The sequence below is a fragment of the Lissotriton helveticus genome, chromosome 8 (assembly GCF_964261635.1).
Source record: "Lissotriton helveticus chromosome 8, aLisHel1.1, whole genome shotgun sequence".
Classification (NCBI taxonomy): domain Eukaryota; kingdom Metazoa; phylum Chordata; class Amphibia; order Caudata; family Salamandridae; genus Lissotriton; species Lissotriton helveticus.
In genome coordinates this window covers 753,565,404-753,589,397 of record NC_136069.1, presented here as the reverse complement: position 1 = coordinate 753,589,397, position 23,994 = coordinate 753,565,404, and the positions used below count along the sequence as shown (strand labels likewise).

Here is a 23,994-nt window from a genome sequence, read left to right as displayed (position 1 = left end):
GGGTGTGCTCCCACTTCCTGGGGGATTACTGCTGACAGTAACAGGAGGTGTTGGAGCTGGCTTTGGAGGTATATTCTCTTTATTTGTATTTTTGGGCCCAGATCTTTTGACTGGGGGAGTGTGTGACATTGATCCACATTCAGTCCATCACTTGTTGTTTTTGCAATTGCCGCCCTAAGTGCGCTGGGGATGCCCAGACGTGGGTCCCAGGCACTCCACACCACTTGGAGTCAAGCTAGCCGGGCTGAAGAGAGGTGTTACCTCGAAACCGGTCCGGTCCTCGGATGCTTGATTCCGTTCTGGGAAGGACATGGCTTTTGTAGTTCGGACTGGACTGTTCCCATGGGGCAACAGGGTCAGAGCTGATTTGCATATCGCCATTGTCTAACCCAGGGTGGTGTGGAGTGCAAAAAAACGATGGATTTGGGCCCAGATCTTTTGACTGGGGGAGTGTGTGACATTGATCCACATTCAGTCCATCACTTGTTGTTTTTGCAATTGCCGCCCTAAGTGCGCTGGGGATGCCCAGACGTGGGTCCCAGGCACTCCACACCACTTGGAGTCAAGCTAGCCGGGCTGAAGAGAGGTGTTACCTCGAAACCGGTCCGGTCCTCGGATGCTTGATTCCGTTCTGGGAAGGACATGGCTTTTGTAGTTCGGACTGGACTGTTCCCATGGGGCAACAGGGTCAGAGCTGATTTGCATATCGCCATTGTCTAACCCAGGGTGGTGTGGAGTGCAAAAAAACGATGGATTTGGGCCCAGATCTTTTGACTGGGGGAGTGTGTGACATTGATCCACATTCAGTCCATCACTTGTTGTTTTTGCAACCTGTTTACAGGCATAACAATAAGGCTTTTTCTCAGTTGAAGCAGTGTCTTGGGACCCACCCCCATTCTTGGAGTTTTGGGGCCCTGGGGAAGTCTTTTCTTTATTTTTATCCCCACCCTTATCTTGAGGCTTGGTAGACTCCTTCTTCTGGTTACTGTCCTGATTCTTAGGCCTAATCCTGGTTCTGACCCACTTGTCTGCCTTCTTTCCCAATTCTTGGGGAGAGGTCAGATCAGAGTCCACCAGGTGCTGGTGTAAGAGCTGGTTCTGACAATTACTTAGGATCTGCTCCCTCATAATCAAATTATACAATCCTGTAAAGTCATGTACTTTGCTGCCATGTAGCCAACCCTCCAGAGCCTTAGTAGCACAATCTACAAAATCAGTCCAGTCCTGTGTCTGTGTCTTCTGGGTGTCTCTGAACTTCAACCTGTACTGTTCAGTGGTTAAGCCAAACCCATCTATTAGGACACTCTTCAGGACTTTGTAATTGTTTGCATCCTCATGTATAACAGTGAGGAGCTTATTTCTCCCTTTCTCTGAAAATGAGTACCATAAGATTGCTGCCCACTGTTCCTCAGGAACCTGCTGTACCATGCAGGCTCTCTCAAGAGCAGTTATCCACTTGTGGATGTCATCCCCTTCCTTGTAGGGGGGCACAATCTTTGTCAGGTTTCTACTATCATAGGACCTGGGTTTCTCTTTAGGAATATTGCTGCCACCAGTGGCATCTAAGCCACACAATTTTTGCTCTCTTGCCAAGGCAAGTCTAGCTTGAGCCAAGGCTACCTCCTCCCTCTCTATTTGGAGTTTGACAGCCCTCATTCTGGCCCCATGCTCTATCTTCTGAGAGGCAGTCATACCTCTCTGAGATTCTCTTGAGGCACTAGAAATATGAGAGTCCCCTGAGGGAGATCTCACTCTTCTGTTGCCTGGGAGAATGATATGGTGGGATCTGGGGAGGTGCTGGCCCTCTCCATTTCCCAGTAGGTCTAAGTTGGCCTGGTTAAGCCTGGCAACTTGGACCTGGCTACCCCTCTGATCCTGATCTTCTGGGTCCTCTACATCTGAGTCCTCCTCCTCCTCTTCTTCCTCCTCTTCTCCTTCCTCTTGAGGGGTATCAGTTACAGGGGGGTTCACTCCATCTCCTGATTCTAAGGGAGCTTCATTTCCCTTCTCTAAGTCATCCTGCTCTAGAATGGCTATCAGGATAGGACATGTGGGACTTCTGCCCCTTTTTAACCCTCTTGATACGCACAAGGCAATCAAGTCCTTTCGGGTTAGTTTGTCATAGCTGGAAGTTGCCTTGGTAAGGTCAACTGTCACAGGAGCAGACCCTGAGGCTTTTCCTGTGTCAGACATGACTGCTAGTGAGGTGTAAGTGGTGCACTTACCTACACTAAGTGTTTTCCTACTGTACCTTTGCTAGTGAGTTGTAGTCAGGGTGTGCTAATCCCTTTAATCTACAACTACTAAGTTCAGTAGAACTTAAGTATGCTAAGCTTTTGATTTTATATGTACCTAGAGGTACTTGATGTGATCTTTCAATTTGATAAAAGATTGCAATGGTAAAACAACAGCAAGCTCAAATCCGCACCGCTGCTCACCAATGTGAGAAGTTGGCCTGATAGGTGATGTTTCCAATTCTGGAACCACCGATTATCAGACCAAACAATTCCTTATGGTGTCTGGTTGTAAGTCAACCTTATTAGACAAGCTATCCTAGGGGTAGCATGGACTAAGCAGCCTAAAGGCTTAACTTAAGAGGTCGTGTTAAGCGAGCTGTTTTACCACATACAATCCTGTAATATCAAATGAAAGGACACCACACAAGTATATATTATAAAAATATATGTGTTTATTACTAAAAACAATCCCCAGTATTCTTTATGAATAAAGGGGCACAAGCGTTAAATCAAAGCACAGTTTAAACATACAAAGTTGCACAATTATGGATGAGGGCGGGGGGCCACTCAAACCATATACTAAACAAGTGGTATAAGAGATACCAATCGAACAGTGGTTAGGCCTAGGGCCTAGAGAATCGCTGGGAGCAGTCAGGACAAGCAGTGCTGAAGTCGGGAAAAGCCCGCGGGATTCGGGTGCAGTGCGGGAAGCGCACGCATGCACCAATGTTAACCAATGGTGCGTAAAAGTTGTAAAGTTAAAGTTTAAGGACACTTCCGCTGAACCTAGAGGAACAAAACTTGAGACACAGACCCTAGAGATGTGTACCAGTGTGGGAACACCGGCGGAGCAAAGTTACCTCACCCACAGGAAGCGGGTGCACAGGGTCGAAGTTGAGTCGGGTTTCGTCACGCAGGCTCTTGGTGCTTGAAGCTGAAAGGGCTGCAGGCGGGGTGAAAGAGAAGTGTCCGGTGGAGTCCAAGGGTGGACTCAAGTCGAAAAGTACCTGAAAGCAGAGGGGACAGAGTCTGGGTCACTCAGCAGTGACCAGGGTGGAACCAGGACGGAACCAGGCAATGTCGGGCGCAATCAGGTGGTCGTCGAGGAGCTTCTCTCCGCTGTCACGTGGGCTCTGGGGCATCTGCGACGTCCAGGAGCGGGTCACGATCTGTCCCACGAGGGCTCTCACCGTCGGCGCAGTCGGCTTCAAGTTTGGAGCAAACAACACTTGGCAAGAGCAATCCACGCGGAACCGGGAGATTGCTTCTCACTCGAACCAGGAGGGTCAGAGTGGGGGCTCCTTTTCAGGGGAGCTGGTGCAAGTCTGGGGCAACCAGAATCACAAGTCGTATTCGTAGTTTCGTCGGCACAGGGACCACTAGCCGGCTGGCAAGTGACCGGGCCAACGCGTTGAGCCAAATGGAGCAGAAGGGCCCCACGCAGCACTCGTCGAGTGTGGAGGGCTGAACTTCGGTGCAAGAGTGGCTCAGGGTGGGGGCTTCTCAAACCCCGGTGTACAGCTTCGAGGGTCACTCGTGGGCTGCACGGTCAGCGTCTCGTGGTCAATTCAAGATGGCGTGCCCCACGCTTCCGGTCGCCTCCACGGGTCTCAGCTCTGCAGGGACTGTGGATCGGGCTGTTGGAAGGCAGGCAAGCTTGATCTCGTCGATCTCTGTCGCTCGAGTTCCGGCGGGAACTGCAACAAAGCAGAAGTCGAGGGCTGGATGGTGCCTGTTTGCACAGGGTGGTCACTCCTTGACCACAAGGGAGATTCTTCAGTCTTCTACGTTGAGTAGGATGTCGAAGGGTCCAGAGTTTCGTTTCTTATGTTTCATCAGGAAATCTGAAGTGCATTGGCACTGCTCCCAGTCTTATACTAATTTTGGGGGCTGGATTACCTGCTAGGTCCCCTCCTATGGTTGGGACCCAGGAAGTGGGTGGATACACCCCCTTCCTTTGATCCAGGCCGCCCTGGCACGAGGGCTGGAGTGCCCCAGAACCGGTTTGGCCGGATTAAGCAAGGGGCAGCCTTGTGCGCCCCAAGCAGTGTCTGGTTTCTTTCAAACCTCCCTGCTACAATCCACTATCTCCTGTCTGGAGGGTGGTAACACCCCCCTGCGACAGGAAACCCTTTGTCCAGGCCCCATTTGGCTGAGTTTCGGTCAGCTGCAGGGGGTCGGACTCTTGTCTGTGGCAGAGGCATCCATTTTGTGGATCTAAGGTCCTTTTAGAAATTAACCGCATTTAAGTAAAGTAACATGTCTTACCCCTCTAGAGGGGTGGAATGCTATCCCCGTCGCCAGAACTGGCGAGGGGATAGTATTCCAAATCGTATGACACCTTACACGACATGTTTTGATAAAGCCAAACCAGAGTTGCTATATAACCGCGAGGATTATAAGGCACTTAAGAGTATATGGTATGGCATTATCCTGAAACGGCTTAGGGAGTTGTTCCCGACAGCTGCAGACAGGCTCAGCTCATGCTAGAGCTCCATCTCACATTAAACCACGCACTCTGCATCCAGGATTGATGAGGCCTTCCATAGGAGTGGCTCACAGGTTTATATGTGTCCAGATATAGGTTTAGATATAGGTATACTATATCTAAGTAAGGGGTGATTACACCACCTTACCCCAGCTGAGTGATCAGCCAGTTGTGTCAATTTAAGAACCAGACAGGGGTGGCAAAAGATATGCTGCAGCCCCTGGTAGGCCTTGGTGGCCCCTATGCCCTGGGCACCTATAGTGCATTATACAGGGGCTGACAAGGAGTCCATTTCCAATTGTGGTATGTACCTAGGGTACATGGAATCCATTTTACAGAGAGAGCAGATGGCCTGGGGCCCTGATTAGCAGGGAACCAGGTCAACTAAGTCAAAAAACCAGCTAAACACAGGCAAAAAATCTGGGGTAACCATAGTCAGGTAGCCACCTTCCTACAGTGAAAGAGTGGAGATGTAGTGACCCACGATGTATTAGATTCGATCTGATGGACATGCACCTTTATCGATGATGTCAATGTCTAACAATTGTTTTTATCGCAAAAAAAGATCATGTTTTGCTTTAGGGTAATGATGAACACTCAGATTACTAAGTGAGAACTGGACTACTGACCATACGCTAAAAGTGTAAACTCCTTTGCCCAGTGTAGCTTGGATCATTTTATTTGTGATGTTGAGATATTTTCCAAGCCCCGACTTTCAGGTCAAATTGCTAAACATTCAACTATTGTTGGCATTGCATGAATAATCGATCAAAGCAAAACACTCACACATGCCCAAATTGATGTCAGCGAAAGAGCCATGTGTGGTGAAAAATCTCACATAGCAACTTGATGTATCAATGAAATTACCAAGTGTTAAAGATGCATTGCTCATCAGTTTCCCAGTGGCACCCCCTCCTCTGCTTGGCTGCTGGAGCTGAAATCGGGGTGGACTTTGGAAGTGTAACAAGAGACAGGGAATTGGACCAGCAAAATTCTGCGAAAGGAGGCCATATCATGCCTGGTACTACTGCCTTACTTAGATGCTTCCTTGCCCAAATGTCTACCTAGTCATAGTCACAGAGCCTGGTTTCGATTTAATCGCAGTAGACACATATTTAAATTTGATGGCAGATGGATATGCTACATGATGCAAAATATCTCTTTACATTAACTTCAGTATTTATAGAAAGACCTTGAAATAACTACAATTAGCATTTAATTTAATCAGTTTTATGCATCACAACTCAGTAAGGATTCGCCAGACTCCCGAAATACATATATACTTGAAACATGGACCAAAAGTATCACTAAATGGAAGTAAAGTGTTTTTAAATTTACATACAGTTTCATGAAACACTTTTACAATTAAGGAAAGCACCATAGTATTCTTCAAATGCATTGCTTCAAAAATACACCCGGACTTGGCAGCTAGCTACAGATCATATTCTCTAGCACTGTTTTTTGTTATTTCCACATAAGTACACGTTTTGCAGCACCTTCCTTGTATACATTTTGATTAATATTGTTTGTAAAAGTCATTCCAATAAGGAAACGCTTTAGAGTCTCTCCTGAATTGCCCTGTACAGAGAGGGCCCACTGGTTGATTTTAACAGGCATTCAGAAACGACTGTGCAGTGTATTATTTGGGTTTGATTCATTTACTTTTTATAACTCTTTGGTTTAACATTGCTCACTTATTACTTTCCTCGAATACATTGTAGTTAATCTGTTGGAATTTCTTCCAAATTCTTATGCTTGGTTAGAAGACAATGATCCAGTAGGCATGATCCAGTAGGCATCTCAGCTATATTCACAGTTCTGCATGTAGCCAGTGGGGGCTCGGACTGGGGTGGGGTGGCAAGGGGGAATAGATTAAAAAAATATAAACTTGCCTTTTTTGCTGCGCTTCTGCATGCGTCTCCTCTGTCATCTCAAGGTCTGCTGCAAGCACCGGAAGCACCCAGGCTTTGGGACTTTCCCAGCCAATCACGACACTGCATGAGCAGCATCATGATTGGTCTGAGCAGCCTGTTTTAGCGGTCTGTTTGGCAGGCAGGCCGGGCATGTTCTCCGCGGGGCTGTGCAACACAGCCCTATGGAGAACATGTTAAGTGCGCATGACGCTTTAGCCGACCCAAAAGGGACAGCCAAACCGTTGTGCGCACTTAGAGGAGTGCAAGCCAATCCTCACTCTGATCTGGCGTCCCAGAGGCCAGGCAGCCCTAACTCTGAGTGCTGCATAGAAAAATAAAATGATAATAACGTCCTAGTAGTATTGTTTTATTTTATGCACTACTAAAATAGCAGTTCGGCGACACTCCTCTGCCTTAGCAGAGGTGCATCCACTGCATGTAGCAGCTACTTGCAGAGACATTACTAATGCACATGTGTAGTTAATACTTGCAAAACAGCTGACATTGTTTCTGTCCAGAACGCAAGTGCCCTGTGAGGGAAGTAGCCCATATACCTGCAGAAGTGAGTCGTTACACCTATGCATCAAAAGTGGCATATAAAAATGCTGCCAGTGCTTGGCAGTGTAGGCTTGTGGAACTCATTGAATGGTGCTCCTACTCTTCCTGGCTATTATTATAAACATGAGGCCATTTAGGTTATCAGCAGCCCACTTATTAAAATCTCCCACACTGTGTAAGGTAAAGGTCCTCCTAAATTGGGGGCTCTGACGCTGGACGTTCCTGCTGCAGAAAATATGCTTTCTCCAATGTTTAATATTGTACACGTAACACTGAAAATACTGATATTCAAAAAGGGTAAGCTTGCTGTGAAATCTCAAAAAGCCGGATTTGAATTGTGCCCCATGAGATCTGTAAGCCACGATCATAGACCAAGACCAAAGTATTTGGCCCATGTTTGATTTAGTTTATTTAGTTTGAGTTTTAATTGTTGATCGATTTATTCTCTTTACTGATCATGCTTTTATGATACAAAAATTAATACATGATCTATGCAATTGTTTGGTTATCCATAATCTTTAAAGATTATGTTTAAAAAAGCAGGTTACTAGTATGAGCTTTCATATAAAATGGTTATATCAGCTCTGAAGTAAAAAGCTTTACAAGAATCCATTTACTAGGTCCGATTCCAAACTATGTTTACTACCCATTCTTATTGCATTCGTTTTTGTATAATTTACTTCCAGATGAATTACTTGTAAATGTATTCATTTGAAAAGTTTTATATAGCGCTGACTAGTCCCTGAGGTATCAGAGCGCTTTACATGAGGTAAGACGTTGTTTCAGAACATTGTTATATCCGTTTCTGTAGCGTTGCATAACATAGGGAAAACAGTGTAACATAGTTACATGAGATTATATTTGAAGTCAAAGACTTTGAAACTTATTTACTAGCGACTATAATCCCAAAATAGTAGTAAAAAAATACTCCAAACAGCCAAGGAACATTCCTTATATTGATAGTGAATTCATGAATGCCCTGGTTGTGCTAGATAAATGCTAATGCCGGAAAAACTTGATTTCCCCCAAAGCTGGCTTCGAGTTTCTTTTTTGCCCCTGGCCATGCACACTGTTGTGGCAGAAGGTTTTTAACTTTCTTGAATAAAAAAGAAATGTTGAGTCTGGTTGGTTTTGCTTGTGCTAAGCAGTGAAAGGAGAAGCTAGTCTGAACAGCTTTTTGTGATTTTCAAGGGCTAATCTGGATTGCAATTTATGTGAGGAGAGTACTTTTTGACAGCCAAGGGAAGGACAAATCAAGATTTGGAGGAAATGTGTGCAGCCCAAAAGACTTGCTAGGAGCAGCAAATTAATTCCTTTCTGGCCTGGGTGCTGAGCTGGGGTTTGCATGCAGATTCGTGATGGAGCTTGTGTTCTCCCCCCGTGAATTTGCAAATTCATTGTTGTTAGTTCCTCTTGGTACCTAGATTCGTAATCTAGATTTGTAGCATGTGTAATCCACAGTAGGTATGATTACTGTCAAAGATAAAGCTGCAGTAGACAGTCATTTGGACTCTCTTTAGTTCTAGAAAGAGTGGTAGGATGAATGAAGAAGATCCCATGAGGGGTTGTGGAGACTTAACTAATCATCTTCCCAACCACCTCGAAACAGCCAACTGACTGGGTTTGAAGCATAAAGGTCCCTTACCTATGGTCCAAAAGATGCTTTTAGGTGCATTTAATAACGAGAGTTATTTTGCATATTTTACCCATATTCCTGCCTCGTTTGTTGTTGTATCACTCCCAGTTGTACGCTTTTCCATGAAATTTCTTGACTAGTGCATTATAGGAAGTAAGCACTCGATTTCCGCATTCTGTAGTTTTGATTAGAGTCACGCCGAGCTGATTGTATTAAGTTATAGTACACCACAAGAGGCCACTGTGGTAAAATATAATCATTACTGTTGAGTCATCACACCTCTGTATTAAGGCATGCCTCTTGCCTGACCTACTAAAACAGGGACTGACTCTTCCTAAGACTTTACTAGGAAACATCAACGAAGGAGAGGCGGGATAATACAATGGTCAGACTCTCATATCAAGCTGACGGAAGAGCAAGCTCTGTCAACCAAGAGCAATACTTCTCGGCTGTGCTGAGAAATAAAATATGAGATTGCCAAATTAAAAACTGAACTAAAAAAAATTGCTTTTTTCTGACCTTAGAATAGCTCCTGTTCGAAACAGAGTGGATGGTGTGAAATCAAATATAGTGTTATTTAAAAATGACAAAGCTCAGTTGCTCTACAAAATACAGGGTATAGAAGAGGACAGGGAAGGCTCAAAAGGCGGATAAGACTTTAATGAAAACTGATTTAGGCAAAATACAGTTATAAAAGTGGGTGTCCTGAAGCACCTTCGGAAATATAGTTTATTATTATTGGTGTATGGTATTATATTATTTATTATAACATCTGTATTGTTCAGTGTGCTTTACAGACAAGTAGCAAACAAACAATACATTACAAAAGTAAAATGAGAGTCTCTATGGGCACAAGATTACCCTCATTCTGCTATAATTAGCAGATGTCCCTTTAGGTTTTTTTTCCAAAACAAAGTAGGAGCAGAGCAGCTAGAAATAGGGAGCGAGGCAGATGAAGAAACAAAAGCACTAAGAAGCAGATGACTGTCAGGAGACAGAGAAGAAATTGCGAACCAGGAAGAAGAGAATGGTTTGGAGTACATAGCGAGATCAGAGAATTTAGATATGGTGGATTGAGTGAGTGCAGACACTTGAAAACAATACAACGATAACTATGTCCGAGCTGAGATGTGATTTGAAGCCTCCAAAGCCGATTCCCTTTAGGAGAAATGTGAGTATCATAGTCAAGAAAAAAGATATGACAGATGCAAGAGTATTTGATAGAAATAAAAAGATATTTATAAAATACCAACATATAGCAGAGAATAGTAATTGATACAAAAAGTAAACTTTGAGGAAGTAGTTTGACCTAGGAAAAATGTTAGAAAGACTTGATCTTTTGATTGTTGTAAAGATGAAAGCAGCAGTTTGTGCTGCAAAAAACAATGGTGAATGAAAAGAGTTTCTGAGATTCCTAGAGGATGAGGAAAACAGAAAGATATTGAAAGAAACATGAATAGGAGGTATATTAGTTATAGCTAACGAAGCAGGATAAATCTGAAAGAGACAATTAGTTCTAGATTACTTACCTCAGAATTTCCCCAGGCGTCAGACTGGATCCGGAGATTTTTTCTTAGCAGTATTGTATTGTATTGTATTGTATGAAGGTTTTATACCGCGCACACTGTCACCCTACGGGTATCCTGGCGCTTTAGATTTTACAATATCAGACTCAGATGAAGAAGAATCATGGGCGCAGAGAAGCACTAACAAGTCGGCGGGAAGAGCCAAGTTTTCAGGCTTCGCCTGAAACTCATAAGGGACTGACTCTGTCTGATGCTCAGGGAAGTTCATTCCACAGGCGTGCCACCACCACCCGGAAGGCCCTGCCCCCCAGCCTAGCCCGCTTGACTCTTGGGACTTCCAGCAGACCTGCACCAGCCGATCGGAGTTGTCTCTGTGGCCGGTACCAGGAGAAACACCCCTGCAGCGGGACTGGGCCTTGTTCATGCGTTTGAATACCATGCACAGAGACTTGAATAGTACCCTCTCCTTGATCGGCAGCCAGTGCAGATCCCGTAGGGCTTGGTGTGATGAGGCACTGCGATTTCTTTTTAGTGCCAGCTTTGCCGCTGCCGACTGCACTCTCTGCAGCCTGTCAATGACAAACTGAGGCGCCCCAGATATAACGAGTTGCAATAGTCCAGCCTGCTCTGGACAATGCTCTGGACAGTACCCCTGCACGTTGGTGTGTGACATCGGTTGGTTCGCGTCCGGCGTCTTGGTCGCCGGGATGGCACCGCAGTGCTACTTAGACACTGCCCCTGCGTGCTGACATCAGTTCTTTCTATTCCTGCGCCTGCTAGCGCAGATCCGGAGAGAGCTACCCCATTAGTCTGTTTTCGATGTAGCTTTTATTCGACTTTTTGTTGACTTCTTTTCCACTCCCTGTCTCTCTGTATGGTAGGGATGTCCCATCGTCAGACCGGTTTCAAACCCTGCGAGGCCTGTCACAAACTGATGTCTATGACCTACCCACACCTTGTGTGCCTTTGGTGTCAGGAGCACGACCATAACCTGAAGTTGTGCTCTGACTGCCGGGCCATGAATCCAAAGTCTTTGCGGGAGCGGTTCCGAAAGCTCTTGGAGACCCGGCAGTCGGCTGTGTGTTGCACCTGCTCAAGGGGAAGTTCTAGAGATTGCTCGCGGAGCTATCACACCTCGTCCAAGTGTTCGAAATCTTTAGTTAAGTCGAAGCACAAGAAGAAGCCGAAGAAGCACTGGCTCATTTTGCTTTCTCCCCGTCAGTCGGCTGACGCGACGCAGAATCAGGACCATCGTCACTCACCAGCTCTGTCTTCGGAGCCTCCTTCAGGGTTGACTCGGCGCCTCCCCCGTTTCGGGGAGCCAGGGCATCCCCTGCCCAGCTTTGCACATTTTACAAAGCCCTTCACTGCATCTTTGGGCAGCCGGACTCTGCTGGTGCACCTTTGGGCCCTACAGAGTCGGACAGGGGTCCTGGGCCTTTGATACCAGTGGCTCCGGTGCTGGAGGGCCCCTGAGGATCCAGGCCAACACCGTTCCATCCCCATCCTCATCCCCGAGATGGACCCGGAGCCAGATCGACGTCGGCTGACGTTGAATCCGATTCCGGAAGGTACTTTTGTTCCCTTGTTCATCCCGTTATTGTCTGCCTATTCCTCCAAGTCCTTCAAATAAATAAATAAATAAATAAATAAGTAGTAGTTGTGCATAGGCCTTGGCTTCTATGTGGAGCAGGGCGATTAGTCTGTAGTTAGGAGGATTTGAATGATCGCCTTTCTTATGGATGAGAAATAAGATTGAACCTTCCCAGGATTGCGGAATTATTGCTGTACCATAGGAGTAGTTATAGAGTGGGGTCAGAATTGGGACAAAAAATACCTGAGCTGACTTGAATACCGGGGCAGGAATGCCGTTGGGCCCTGGAGCGCCATCGTTTCTCATTGCCCTGATAATCCTTGTGGTATCCCCTTCCGTGAAGCTGGCATATTGTGTCGTATCTGGAACTACTTCTTGTGCGCTCTTAAAATGGGATTCCGTTTCTTGGGCTACAACCTTGGTGTTCTTGGTAGTCATGGGTCTAGCTGCTGGCGAGTCTATGGACAATCTTTTGACTTACGCTTCCCACTCGTTCCCTGCCATGCTATTCTCTCTTGATGAGCTCTGGGAGCTCAACCGGTTGATATATATCCATAATTTGGAGTTGTTCTTTTGAATTAACAAGGAGATCACTTTAAACCATTTCTATTCGTGAGCTTTCTGTTGTGCTCCCATGCTTTCTTCGGGTATGCTGTCCTCAGAGCAGCTATGGCATCACCTCCGACAATATTCCACCTTTCTTTTTTGCCTTGAGTGCCTTCCTAGGAGTGCGTTTGTATTGTGTCGGGCACTTTGATGCTTATGGCACAGGAGGCGATAGTTCTATACTGGGTCTCTTTTTGAGTGATGGCCATTGCCCAGATTCTTCTGTAAATCCCCCATCAGGATTTCCTAGTAGCCTATTATGTTTGTTGTGGATCCGGTCTGAGGGTCTTCTTTCCTCAATGCTACATACTCCGACAGTCTGTCACCGAGATTGATGGTCCATTTTATTCTTTTACGGGCTCTAAATCACTCTTCTCCCATGTGTCTGCCATGTCCGCTGGTTGCATTGCAAGGTGGAAGCTAGCACTCAGTGGTCATTTTCCCCTCTGTTGTCCACTGCGAAGTTACTCAGCTTGTTGCTCTGCCTCTCATTAATTAGGATGTAATCTATTGTAGATATATTCCTAAAGTTCGGCTTGGGGCACCACGAGGAGAAGCTACTTTTTTTTTATGCCGTGAGTTGTTTATAACTTAAAGCTTTTAAGAAGCGAGAGCAAGGACCCCAACTTTCCCAGCGAGTCTAAAGTATGATCCAGTCCTCTTGTGTTAAAATCTCCGGCAATGATTAGATTGTGATGTTTGAATTTAATTAGTACTACTTCTAGAGTGCTGGTGAAAACTTCCATGGAAGATTGCGTTCGGCTCTTTGTTGGATTAATACAACAGTTTATTAGCAGAAGGCAGTTGCCTCGCACCGAGCCCCTTGATTGTCATGGCTTGCAGGTCAGGAGTTTTTACTCTTATTACTGTGGTTTTGAGTTAGCAGGCGTGACTTAAGAAAACAGACAGGTCTCCTAATGGGCGACAAAAGATGTTCTTTTTCGTCGCAGCTATATGATGTTCATAAAGCCAACAAGTGGAGTTGTTGACATTGCCCAGGTTTCCTGAAAGCACAATATGTCTCCTTTTGCAAGGTAATCCTGTGTTACCTTGTCCCTAAAAATTTGACTTAGCCCTGCAATGTTCCATTAAATGAGCGTTAGTTTTGGTTGATGTTCAGTAGTTAGTTGTTGTTGGTGGTCAGTGGGTTTCCCCATTCTCATTTCTGTGCTGACGAGATTTCGTCTTTGGTTAGGGATGCTGTAGCCAGGGTCCCTCCGTTGAAGCCTGCTCGATCTGTCTCGTTTGCTCTCTGCGCTGGCTATATCTGTGGGTACTAGAGATATTTATCGGGGTGCTTGGTCGTGCACCGATGTTTCTCCCTCCTGTACTATAGTTGTTTGATCCTTTCAGAATTGATGGAGCCCCCCCTCCCATCGTGGTGCATATTTCGACTGGCTGGGTGCTTGGACGTCAGTGCCCCAGCGTGCTATTTGTTGAGCTTCTCTAAGAACTCCCTGTTGGATATGCTGTTGACTGAATCCCACTAAGTTGGAGACTCCGTGGGTATCGCTGTCAAGCCTTCTGAACTTTACTCACTCCAGGTTTTCTGACGTAATCCGTGCCAGAGGGGCAGTGTGTCCCAATAGCCGTAGGGTGTTTGACCTATTCAGGATGTTGTAGGAGCCATTGACTGTGTACCTGGGGGTATTCACCACCTCGTGGATTGCGGTCTTTTTATTGGGCTTAGACATGTTCAGCGGACATCTGTCCTCCCCTGGGCGAGACTATGAGGGCCCTGAGTTGGAGAGCCGTTGTTGAAGGTTCTGTGCTGTTGCCTGCCTGCTGCCCCAGAAGACTGGATGTAAGCTGGAATTCATTCATGTGTTTTTGTTTGATTTTATCCTTCGTTTTCATTTGATTACGTCTATTTAAAAGTGCTAAACAAATTTTCTAAAAATAAAAATAACGAACCCCTGAAAATAACAATAAAACCTATTCACATGGTCATGAAAATCCCGTTTGGAAGTTATGGAAAAGCCACTAGGACAACAATGCACTTGTATGGGTAAAGTGTGCATAATCAGCAGGCAGAAGTGTGGTCACTCCTGTGGCCCTAGGATGTCCCATACGGAATTCCACAGTTATCTGTGTACTTTACAGCAAAGAAACGGACCTGATCATGGTAGTGATCTGGATCATAGGAGGAACACTGAGGAGCATGGTAGCTCCCGGAAAGTCTAAGCACTGAGGGACGCATGCTGCCCAGAGCTACCATAGCGTGTGCTGTGATATATTGAGAAACGCTAGTACAATAATGCCTCCTGGTAGTATTATAGCATTGACTCTGGACACAGGGTGCCTCTTTCATTTTGATTGAATCTGTTGTAGAAAAGATCTAGGTGTCCATAATTCTCATGCCACTGAAACAGCAGTGAAAATGCAATAACTGCAACCCCTGCCAGACGTGCCTAAAGAAAAGGCACGGTTGTGATGACTTTACTATTTTAGTACATGGTACGTATCATGTTTTATTTCTGTGCTGGCAGGACGTTAACTATATGGAAAGTATATTGAAAAGTTATGTCAGAGATGATAGTAATTTTTATAGTCTTTTGAAGGTGATACAGTGCTCTGAGGACATGTTGGTATATGAGAGGTGCCCACATATAGGTTATAAGGACATTGCATGCCTCAGTTAATTAACATTATCGTATAGAGAGAGGCCTGTGGCTTCAGGCTGAGTGTCTTTGTAAGGGCAGCAACTCCGAGGCAAACTTATCAATGTTTCATGTTCCATTAAGGGTCTCTTAACCCATACTACTAAATTATGTTTGCTTAGGCTCCTCAACTTATTTGTCCAGTGTGGCTGCGGAGCAACAACAACCACCTCCATTAGATTCACTCCTTAACTGTGGATCGTGTATTGCTGGATAGGAGGAGGATTTCCAGCAGCAAAGCAGGACCTTGTTAGGTCTTCAGGGACAGATGAAAAACGGTCCATTTGTGACGCTGAGCCTGCTCTATGAGTGCCTACTCCAATGAATTGCTAGCAGTGTCTGAAGCAGGGAAAGGTGGAAAGACGAGCGGGCTGGAAGTAGTGTGGGAGGACACCTGCCTTTTCCATGCCTCCCAGCCTGCTTGCACCTTCTGCTGTCACTGGGAGATGCAGCCGTGAGAGTTGGGTATGTGCAGGTATGCATGGATGGCCGGTATGCATGGATGGCCGGTACGCATGGCTGGCCGGTACGCATGGCTGGCCGGTACGCATGGCTGGCCGGTACGCATGACTGGCCGGTACGCATGGCTGGCCGGTACAGATGGCTGGCCGGTCTCTAGAATCAGAATGTCAGGCAGGGTTCCCTTCCTCTTTGGGGAGATCACAGGGTTAAACTGGCAGCAGCAGGTGGAAAGATGGTAAACAGAATGGGTCAGTACTAACCTGTAGTAAATGATTTCACGCAAGTAGTGACTTTTTTTTATTACATGTATGTTTTGGAGTCAGAAGACCTCTGTAGTAAGAAAATAAAGTACATTTGTTCGTAGATAAGTAATACTCTCCCACTACAAATGCACTGATACTAGATTACAGATACTGTACTAACAATATTGAATGTGATTAATAAAATCCCAGACTCCTTTTGGGCTCGCTGAAGTGTATTTGAGTCTTGTGACGGACAGTTGGGGAAGAATATGAGCTTAATGCTCTCCCTAGTGAGCTCCACGTGCCCGGATGTCATGGTGGGCCTACCTGTGCCATGGAGATGATTTTCAGAATGAGAAGAAGCAAACCTGGCAGCCAGTTGACTGCCTTCCCCGGATAAGCGGATGTCAAGTGGGTCATAGAATTCATTGTGTTATTGCACGAGAGCTTCCTGTAGTGTTGCACCACCGTGTGCCATGTATCTTCTTTTCCGACTGTCCTCGGAATATGCACACGTTTTTGTTGTTAAAGGTTCGACACAAACGTAAGCCAACTTCATTCCCAGCGCTAAAGCTGTTTCCTTTGAAAACAAAACAAGACTCGCATGATGTGGCCTGTCATGTGCCTTGAACTGCTTTGGTTAGCTCGAAGTTGTGTCTAATCTTCTCTGACAACACAAATGATGTAGGCTGACAACGAGTGTTGCAACCAATCACATTACATTAGCGCAGATATAACGTCTTTTTCAGTGGGTCCCAGCAGGTATTATGCAGACTTCAGCTTCGTAAGTTCATCCAAAGTTTAAAAAAATGTAAATTGTTAAAAAAAAATTACAGGAATGCCAATAAACTGATAACTTCTGTTTTCTTCTGCTTTTCTCTAGCCATATCAACACTGGGCAACAAGGAAGCAGCCTTGAAAAGAAATTGCTCGCTGTAAACCAGAACGCAAGACAGAAGCGAAGGCTATCCAATAGATCAGTTCATGCTAGAGAAAATACAGGCGTGTCGCAGGACAACCGGGGCCGCTCTGGGACATTACCAAGTGATTACCGCTACTCACCGGACATCTTGATTCAGGAAAGCAACACTGCCCCCTCATTCCCTTACACTGTCCCACACACCGAGACTGAGAAGTGCCCCGAGCCTCAGAGTCGAGATGAGGATAGTCAGCAGACAGACAGCACAGTACTGAACAAAAAACGTGGCCCTGCCCCTCAAAGGCCACCCCCACCCAAATTTGACAATAGTACCAAGTACACCCGGCAGAGTGGTTCCAGCTCATCTCTTGCAACCTCTTCGGAGTCTCTACTGACAGCGCCAAAGAAGACCAGTCCGTCCTATTCTCCCCTCGCTGTCGATGTAGGCACCAGTCACTCGCCCCACACACAAAGCCCCTCAGCTTTCCCCGAAATACCTATGAGCAGTCAGGCTCAGCTGCAGGAGCCACTCCACATCTCGCCTTTGAAGAATGACCACCTGCCCATGGTGAAAACTCACCACAAATCTGAATCGGCACCATCCTCAAAGCACCGCTATCTTCACAAGCCGAGAATGGAAAACTCGAGGTCCCCTTCACCACAGTTTGCTCCGCAGAAGCTGACCGACAAGCCTCCTGTGCCTGTGCAGGATGAAAACCCAACCAGGTATTCTCACAGAGCTAGTATAGTTTTGTCTTTAAGAGGGTCTTTATATTGGACCGCGGAGAGTTTAATCAAATATGACTTTTACTCAGGAAGACAATAGGGGCTTTTAGAGTTTGGCAGAGTGGGAACCACAACATAAATCGGTGGTGCGCACACCCTCCCAAACTCACTGTTCGCTTGCCTCATTTAGAGCACAGAGTTTACACTCGTAGAGCCTTAGCTGGCTCTGCGGGTAGAAACCCTTAACTAGGCAGCCCATCTGCCTCTGGAATGCCAGGTTCATAGTGATGGCCACGCTACTTACGAGATTTTCATGCCTGGGACCACCAGCAGTGGTTGTGAGACCATCTCTGAAAGTGTGTGTTCAGTTGTCTAAAAAACATTGGGAGGCCATGTATTTTACTTGTGCTGAATGTAGCTTTCTACTCTTGGTAAACCTCTATCTTCTCCTTAAACTAATGGGTTTTGCAATGTATTCTATATTTGGTATCAAGATACGTCCTGCCAAGGGCAAGTGTCTCTATTCCAGCTTTACTGTCTTCCTACAAGTCTTTCAGAATGTGATGCTGCCATCCGTTTTCAATGCCTTCCTGAATTCATAAAAAAATCTAATTGTGTTTTTTACTTAGAAGGGATAATCCAGGTAGGCTTTTTCATCTTATTTCTTGGCACGCAGGGGTGGCAACTCCAAATGTCCACTTGCCTTAATGATTATGTCAAAAGCCCTTGTTGCCCCCACACAAAATTGAAGACACCTTTGTCCACATATCCATTTGCAGGGGAGGCATTTATGGATATTTGCATGTATGTGTATTACCATTAGCATTGAAAATACGTATGCCGGCTTTTCACTGACATATGATAAGGAAACTCTTTGAAGGAATCTACATTGTAGTGTGTTGTAGAGTGCGTTGTTTATCCCAATATTTGCCTGTACTCCCTAGTAATAACCTCACATGCTTTGGAAGAGTGTACAGTGGCAAATTAGAAAATGTAAGCTGAGGGCTTCTTTTTTTTATAAACAGACTTTACTGAATTTTTGCTTAGAGAATATAACACATTATACACAAATTTAGCATATCGGAGAGATAATACAGCATTTGATCACTTAACAAGCTATTAACTTGCACTATATCGCAGCACAAAGCGATATAGTGCAATCCCTAAGTGTGACCCTAAGGTAATTGACCAAGCCATTTTACCCATGCTCGACCATGCTTTAGGGGAGACTTCATAGATTGGTTTCTCTTGTTGTGCACACTAGTCCATCCCCGTCGCCACTTTTACTAACAAGTGGCCATGTTTCGCTTGGTAACCATAAGGTCCGTGACCAAGAACTTTCGATCAGCTCTAGTTCCCCCTTAGCCTACAAGGACTACCAACTAGGGTGACCAACTGTCATAGGTGCAAATTCAGGACAGTGAGTGTAAAAATTCAGGACAAAGGGTCAAAATTCAGGACAAAAATTCAGGACAGGGGGGTCAAAATTCAGGACAAATCTTCGGGACAAAAGGTAGGTTTTACAGACACATCAAAGGAGGTCGCGCAATAGTATATAAGTAATCCCATTTATATCCAAACCTATTCATCCATTTGCAAACCTATCCATTATGTATCCTTTCAGCCATCATTTCACTCATCTATCCATCCACCTTTTTACCCTATCCATCCGTACACTAATCCATTCACTCTTCCATCCCGCCATTTACCCTTTCACCCATCCAGCTATCCTTTCACTTACTCATCCATCCAGTCACTCCTCCTTTTACCCATTCACCTTTTCAGTCATCAATCCATCCTCCCTTTCTCTCTCCATCGACCCTTTCACTTAGCCATCCTTCCTTCCATCCATCCACCCACTTATCCATCTACTCATCCACTCGTGAATCCATCCATTGACCCTATCACTCATCCATCATTTCACTCATCCATCCACCCATTCACTCACCGATCATCTACCCTTTCACTCATTCATCCATCCTTTGGCCCATTATCCATCTATTCACCTTTTCAATCATCCATTCACCAATCCATCCATCCACCCATCCCTTCATTTACTCACGCGCCAACCCTTTCATATTAATTATGAACTGAGTCTTCATCTGCAGAGTTCCAGACAGAAGAGGCCCATCAAAAATGTCACCCTTGCTGTAGTTCCTAATGCAAGGGGTGTGGTGGCGGAGGGTTCACTATGCCCCTGCACATAGGCAATCTGAAAAAGTGGAAGGCATGAGTCATGCATGATGCAGTGCTAGGACTTGAGGCGACTGTTATATGGTGTTGTTTCCAGGGCTTTAAGCGGGATGAAAAAAGGGGGGGGGCGTCTCTCAAAAGGGGGTGTTTGATGTAATTAAGGGCGGGGCTTAAAACAACTAAGCTAAAAATCTGTGTTTAGCATAGTGTGCCACCGGACTGGTATTTTGCCTCTTCTGTCATTGTATCCAGATATATAACACAAGTAACGTTACACCTACAACTAGCCAGAAGTATTGGCTTTGTCAGTGGTTGTTAGATGCATAAAATAAAAATGCAGCAATCATGGCTTTGTTCAATATAATATTGAAACTGCACTTTGCTAAAATGATGAGACTGAAAGAACTCTAGCCCGGGCCCCTTCTTTTCAACTTTTTTTCACCAGCTTCTTTGAATGAACTGGATTCTGTAGCAGCCTGTGCGTGTTTGCACAATTCCTTCCATCTAACAAAATGCGCTGCCCTAGACCGAGGCAGGAGGAGGCCCACCGCATGCGGTAACACTTCAGACTCGCCCATTGTCATTCTGTATGTGGCAATCATCAGCTCCATACAGAATGACAATGGGCGGGTGGGGCTGCTCTAGTGCTCCGAGGAGGAGTGCGAGGCGCCAGCATCAAGGGGCTCGAGGCTTCTCGCAGGGAGCAGTGCTGCTCCCTGTGATGGCCAAAATTACAGACAAACGGCGTCCATTAAAAAGATCCTCACGGACAACGGACGTGAGGTCCAATTTACGGACTGTCCGTGAAATTTACGGACGGTTGTTCACCCTACTCCCAACAAGAGCATCAAGGAAGAAAGGGTGACCTCCCATCCCTGCACTTGGGTTAACTCACCAACCAATGCAGACCAAATCTCTTGAATCTTAGTACATAACCACACCATATGATAGAAATCAGCTGGGGCAACTCTACAGCAAGGGTAAGTGGGTTCAGGGAGGAGACCCGCTCAATGCAGTCTAGCCAGGGCAAGATAAGCATCATATGGGTCATATGTTTGAATAAATCTAAATAAATAATAAATAAATCTAGTATTTGTAAAGTACGAACTACTCACTATGAAGGATCTCAAGGCGCTGAAGGTCGTCGGGGAGATTAAGTGAGCTATTGCCCAGAGACACATGGTGCTGAGCTGAGCTGCCACCAGCACCAGGGATCGAACCCTGAGCCCTGCGCTCCGGTTCCAGCTGCCCTGGCCGCTGCGCCACACCTCTCAGGCACAACCTGAAAGAGATGGTAATGATCCTAGGCGCCATCAGTGTGTACTGCCAGTCATCGTCTTTAAGGGGACCCCGCCAGTTCTTCCACTGGGTTCTGAGGTGGTCCAAAGTGCCTGGGGCGTTAATGATTAATGTTCTTTAGATTTTGGAGACCCGACACTTGCCCAGCGCACCCATGAGAAGCTGAGGGTTTCCTAATCCTAACCCTTTCAATTATGTTTGCATAGAATATTTTTATTATTATTATTTATTTAGAAGTTTTCTATAGCGCTAACAAGACCCGAAGGTAGCAGAGCGCTTTACAGTAAAAGGAAAGGCATGGTGAGCAAAAAGATACGTAAGAAATAAAGGCAGTTCTCAAAGACAATGTTGGGGGAGGAGAAGTTCGTAACAGTAGGCCTTTTGGTAGAAGGATACAGAGATAGCACATAGTTCAGAGGGAGATCCTAGTTATCTAGGACCCAGGGAACGGGTGAGGAACAAGGATTTGAGTTGGATCTTAAAGTCCGGATAGGAAGGTAGAGTTCTGATATGAGGGGGGATAGAGTTCCATATTTTGGGGCATTTCCAGTGAAGGAGCAGTCCGCAGTTTTCTTCTTTCTGGTTTTTGGTGGGATGAGCAACAGGGAGTTGGAGCTTCTCAAATATCTGCTTTGGCCTGCTTTTTTGAGCTTGTTAGCCAAGTATTCTGGTTTACCGGTGTGGAGGGCCTTGTGTGTTAGGCAGGCCGTTCTGAAGGAGCTACGCATTTCCACCGGAAGCCATTCAAGTTCTTTGAGTGCTGGGGAGATTTGGTCAAATTTTTTGCATCCTGTGATCATTCTTGCTGCCGCATGTAGTGTTGTTTTTAATGGAGCCAAGTGTGATTTGGGTATGCCTGTAAGGATTGAGTTCCCATAGTCCAGTCTAGATAGAACTAGAGATTGGGTGGCTAGTTTGAGGTCTTTGTTTGGAATAAAAGGTTTTATTTTATTCAGCTGTCTGAGGTTGAAGAAAGCACTTTTTGCTGAGTTCTTAATGTGGTTTGTCAGGGTTAATTTGGGGTCAAGGGTGAAACCCAGGGATTTGACAGAATCAGTTGGCGTGAGAGAACCTTTAAGAGCGTCGATCGACTTCAGCCATTCAGTGATTTGAGGATTGTCTTCTTTGTTTGAGATGAGAAGAGTTTCGGTCTTGTCGGGATTGAGTTTCAGATGGTTTTTTGTCAGCCAGTCTTGAACATCTTTTAAGACAGCATTTAGTCTGTGGATGTCATTAAGCGAGGAGGTTTCCAGGTAGATCTGCGTGTCATCCGCGTAGAGGTGGAAGAGGATATTGGCATTCCTGAGTAGTTTGGCGAGCGGTTCCATATAGATGTTGAAGAGCTGAGGTGAAAGTACTGATCCTTGGGGGACACCCTTGTTGACTTGCTGCGTTTCAGAGGTGAAGTTCTTCAGTTTTATTATTTGCGAACGGTTGTGGAGAAAGGAAGAAAACCAATCAAGAACAACTTCGCCGAGGCCAGCTCTTGCTTGCAGAGTTTTGATGAGGAGCTTATGGTCTACCGTGTCGAAAGCTGCGGATAGATCAAGGAGTATGAGAAGGCAGCACTTGTCAGCGTCAAGAGAACCGTGAATGTCATCTATGATGTTCAGCATCGCGGTTTCTGTGCTGTGGCCTTGTCTGAAGCCAGATTGGAGGGGATCGAGGAGATTGATGTTATCCAGATGATGAGTCAGTTGCAGAAGAACACAGCGTTCCAGTGTTTTGGCGAGTAGAGGGAGGTTAGATATCGGTCTGAAATTGTTTAAGTCTGCAGAGTCAAGACCGGGTTTTTTCAGCAAAGGAGTGACTTGTCCCATTTTTAGGCAGTCAGGGACCACTCCGCTTTGTAGGGAGCTGTTTATGATTTTGCCCCAGATGGGAGCTAAAGTGAGCTTCATTTTTTTGACTAGTGAGGGAGGAATGGGGTCTGAGATGTGAGCTGATGGTTTGGAGGTCGAGATCAGCGAGATTATCTCAGTTTCCTGCACGTGGCGAAAGCTTAGCCACGGGGCGGGGGGGGGGCCAGAGAGGAGGGTCTGAGGGATGGCCGCGTTACTGATGTCTAGAGATAGTTCAATTTTTAGGACCTTGTCGTTGAAAAAGCTGGCGAAGTTATCGCAAAGTTCTTTGGACGCTTGCAAGGGTGGGGTTAGAGGCTTGGATGTTTGATGTCTGATTATGTTGAAGAGCTCCTTAGGTCTGTTTTTGGAGTTGGCTAGAGCCTCTCGGAAGAAGCTGGATTTCTTGCTTTTGATATCGTTGTTATACTTCTTGCGGGCTGGTTTTAGTTGTAGGCGAAGGGTGGTTGTTGGGTTGTTTCTCCACTTTCTTTCTTTGGCTCTCAATGATCTTCTTTCTGCGTTGAGGTCCGCATTGAACCACATTCTGGATGGGGTGGCGCGGCTTCTTTTGAGCTTTGGAGGAGCTAGATTATCGAGAATGGAGACTAGCTCAGAGTTGTAGTGGTCAGTGAGTTCGTTGGTCGAAAGATGTGGGGAGTTGTCTAGAAGAAGAGAACTTAGCTGCCCTTCTAGAATGTCTAGGGGGACTTGGGAGAGGTTTCTTGACCATTTGGGTGGGTCTTGGGGAGGTTTAAGCGGGATGATGGGGTGATTAATGTGAAATAGGATCATATGGTGATCTGACCAGTCAACAGGGAGTATGTGGTTGATCGTGATTGAATTCTTTTGTGCAATGATGGCGTCCAATGTGGCTCCTTTGTAATGTGTCTCCTCGGTGCAATGTTGAGTGAGGTTGTTGTCGGTGAGGAGGTTGGATAGTGATCTAATTAGAGGGTTATGGGATTCATTCCATCGGAGATTCAGGTCACCAAGAATTATGTTTTTGGAGTCATCGAGAGCGTCTTGAGCGATCAGGTTGGATAGTTGGTCTCCAAACTCATTGTTTCTGCCTGGGGGGTGATAAAGAAGAT

At 45.7% G+C, this 23,994-nt stretch overlaps 1 protein-coding gene across 6 annotated transcripts in view; it reads left to right on the top strand.

Annotated features, from left to right (window-relative positions):
* Window positions 1–23,994, top strand: part of SHROOM2 (shroom family member 2) — a 904,672-nt gene that overhangs the window by 737,885 nt on the left and 142,793 nt on the right. For 5 of the 6 annotated variants that reach the window (XM_078657588.1, XM_078657589.1, XM_078657591.1 and 2 more), the window contains one exon: window positions 16,806–17,567. The exons of the other annotated variant lie outside the window; for it this stretch is intronic. In XM_078657588.1, the coding sequence (XP_078513714.1) occupies window positions 16,806–17,567 (762 nt within the window). The remainder of the gene's footprint in view (window positions 1–16,805; window positions 17,568–23,994) is intronic. 6 annotated transcript variants of the gene reach the window in all.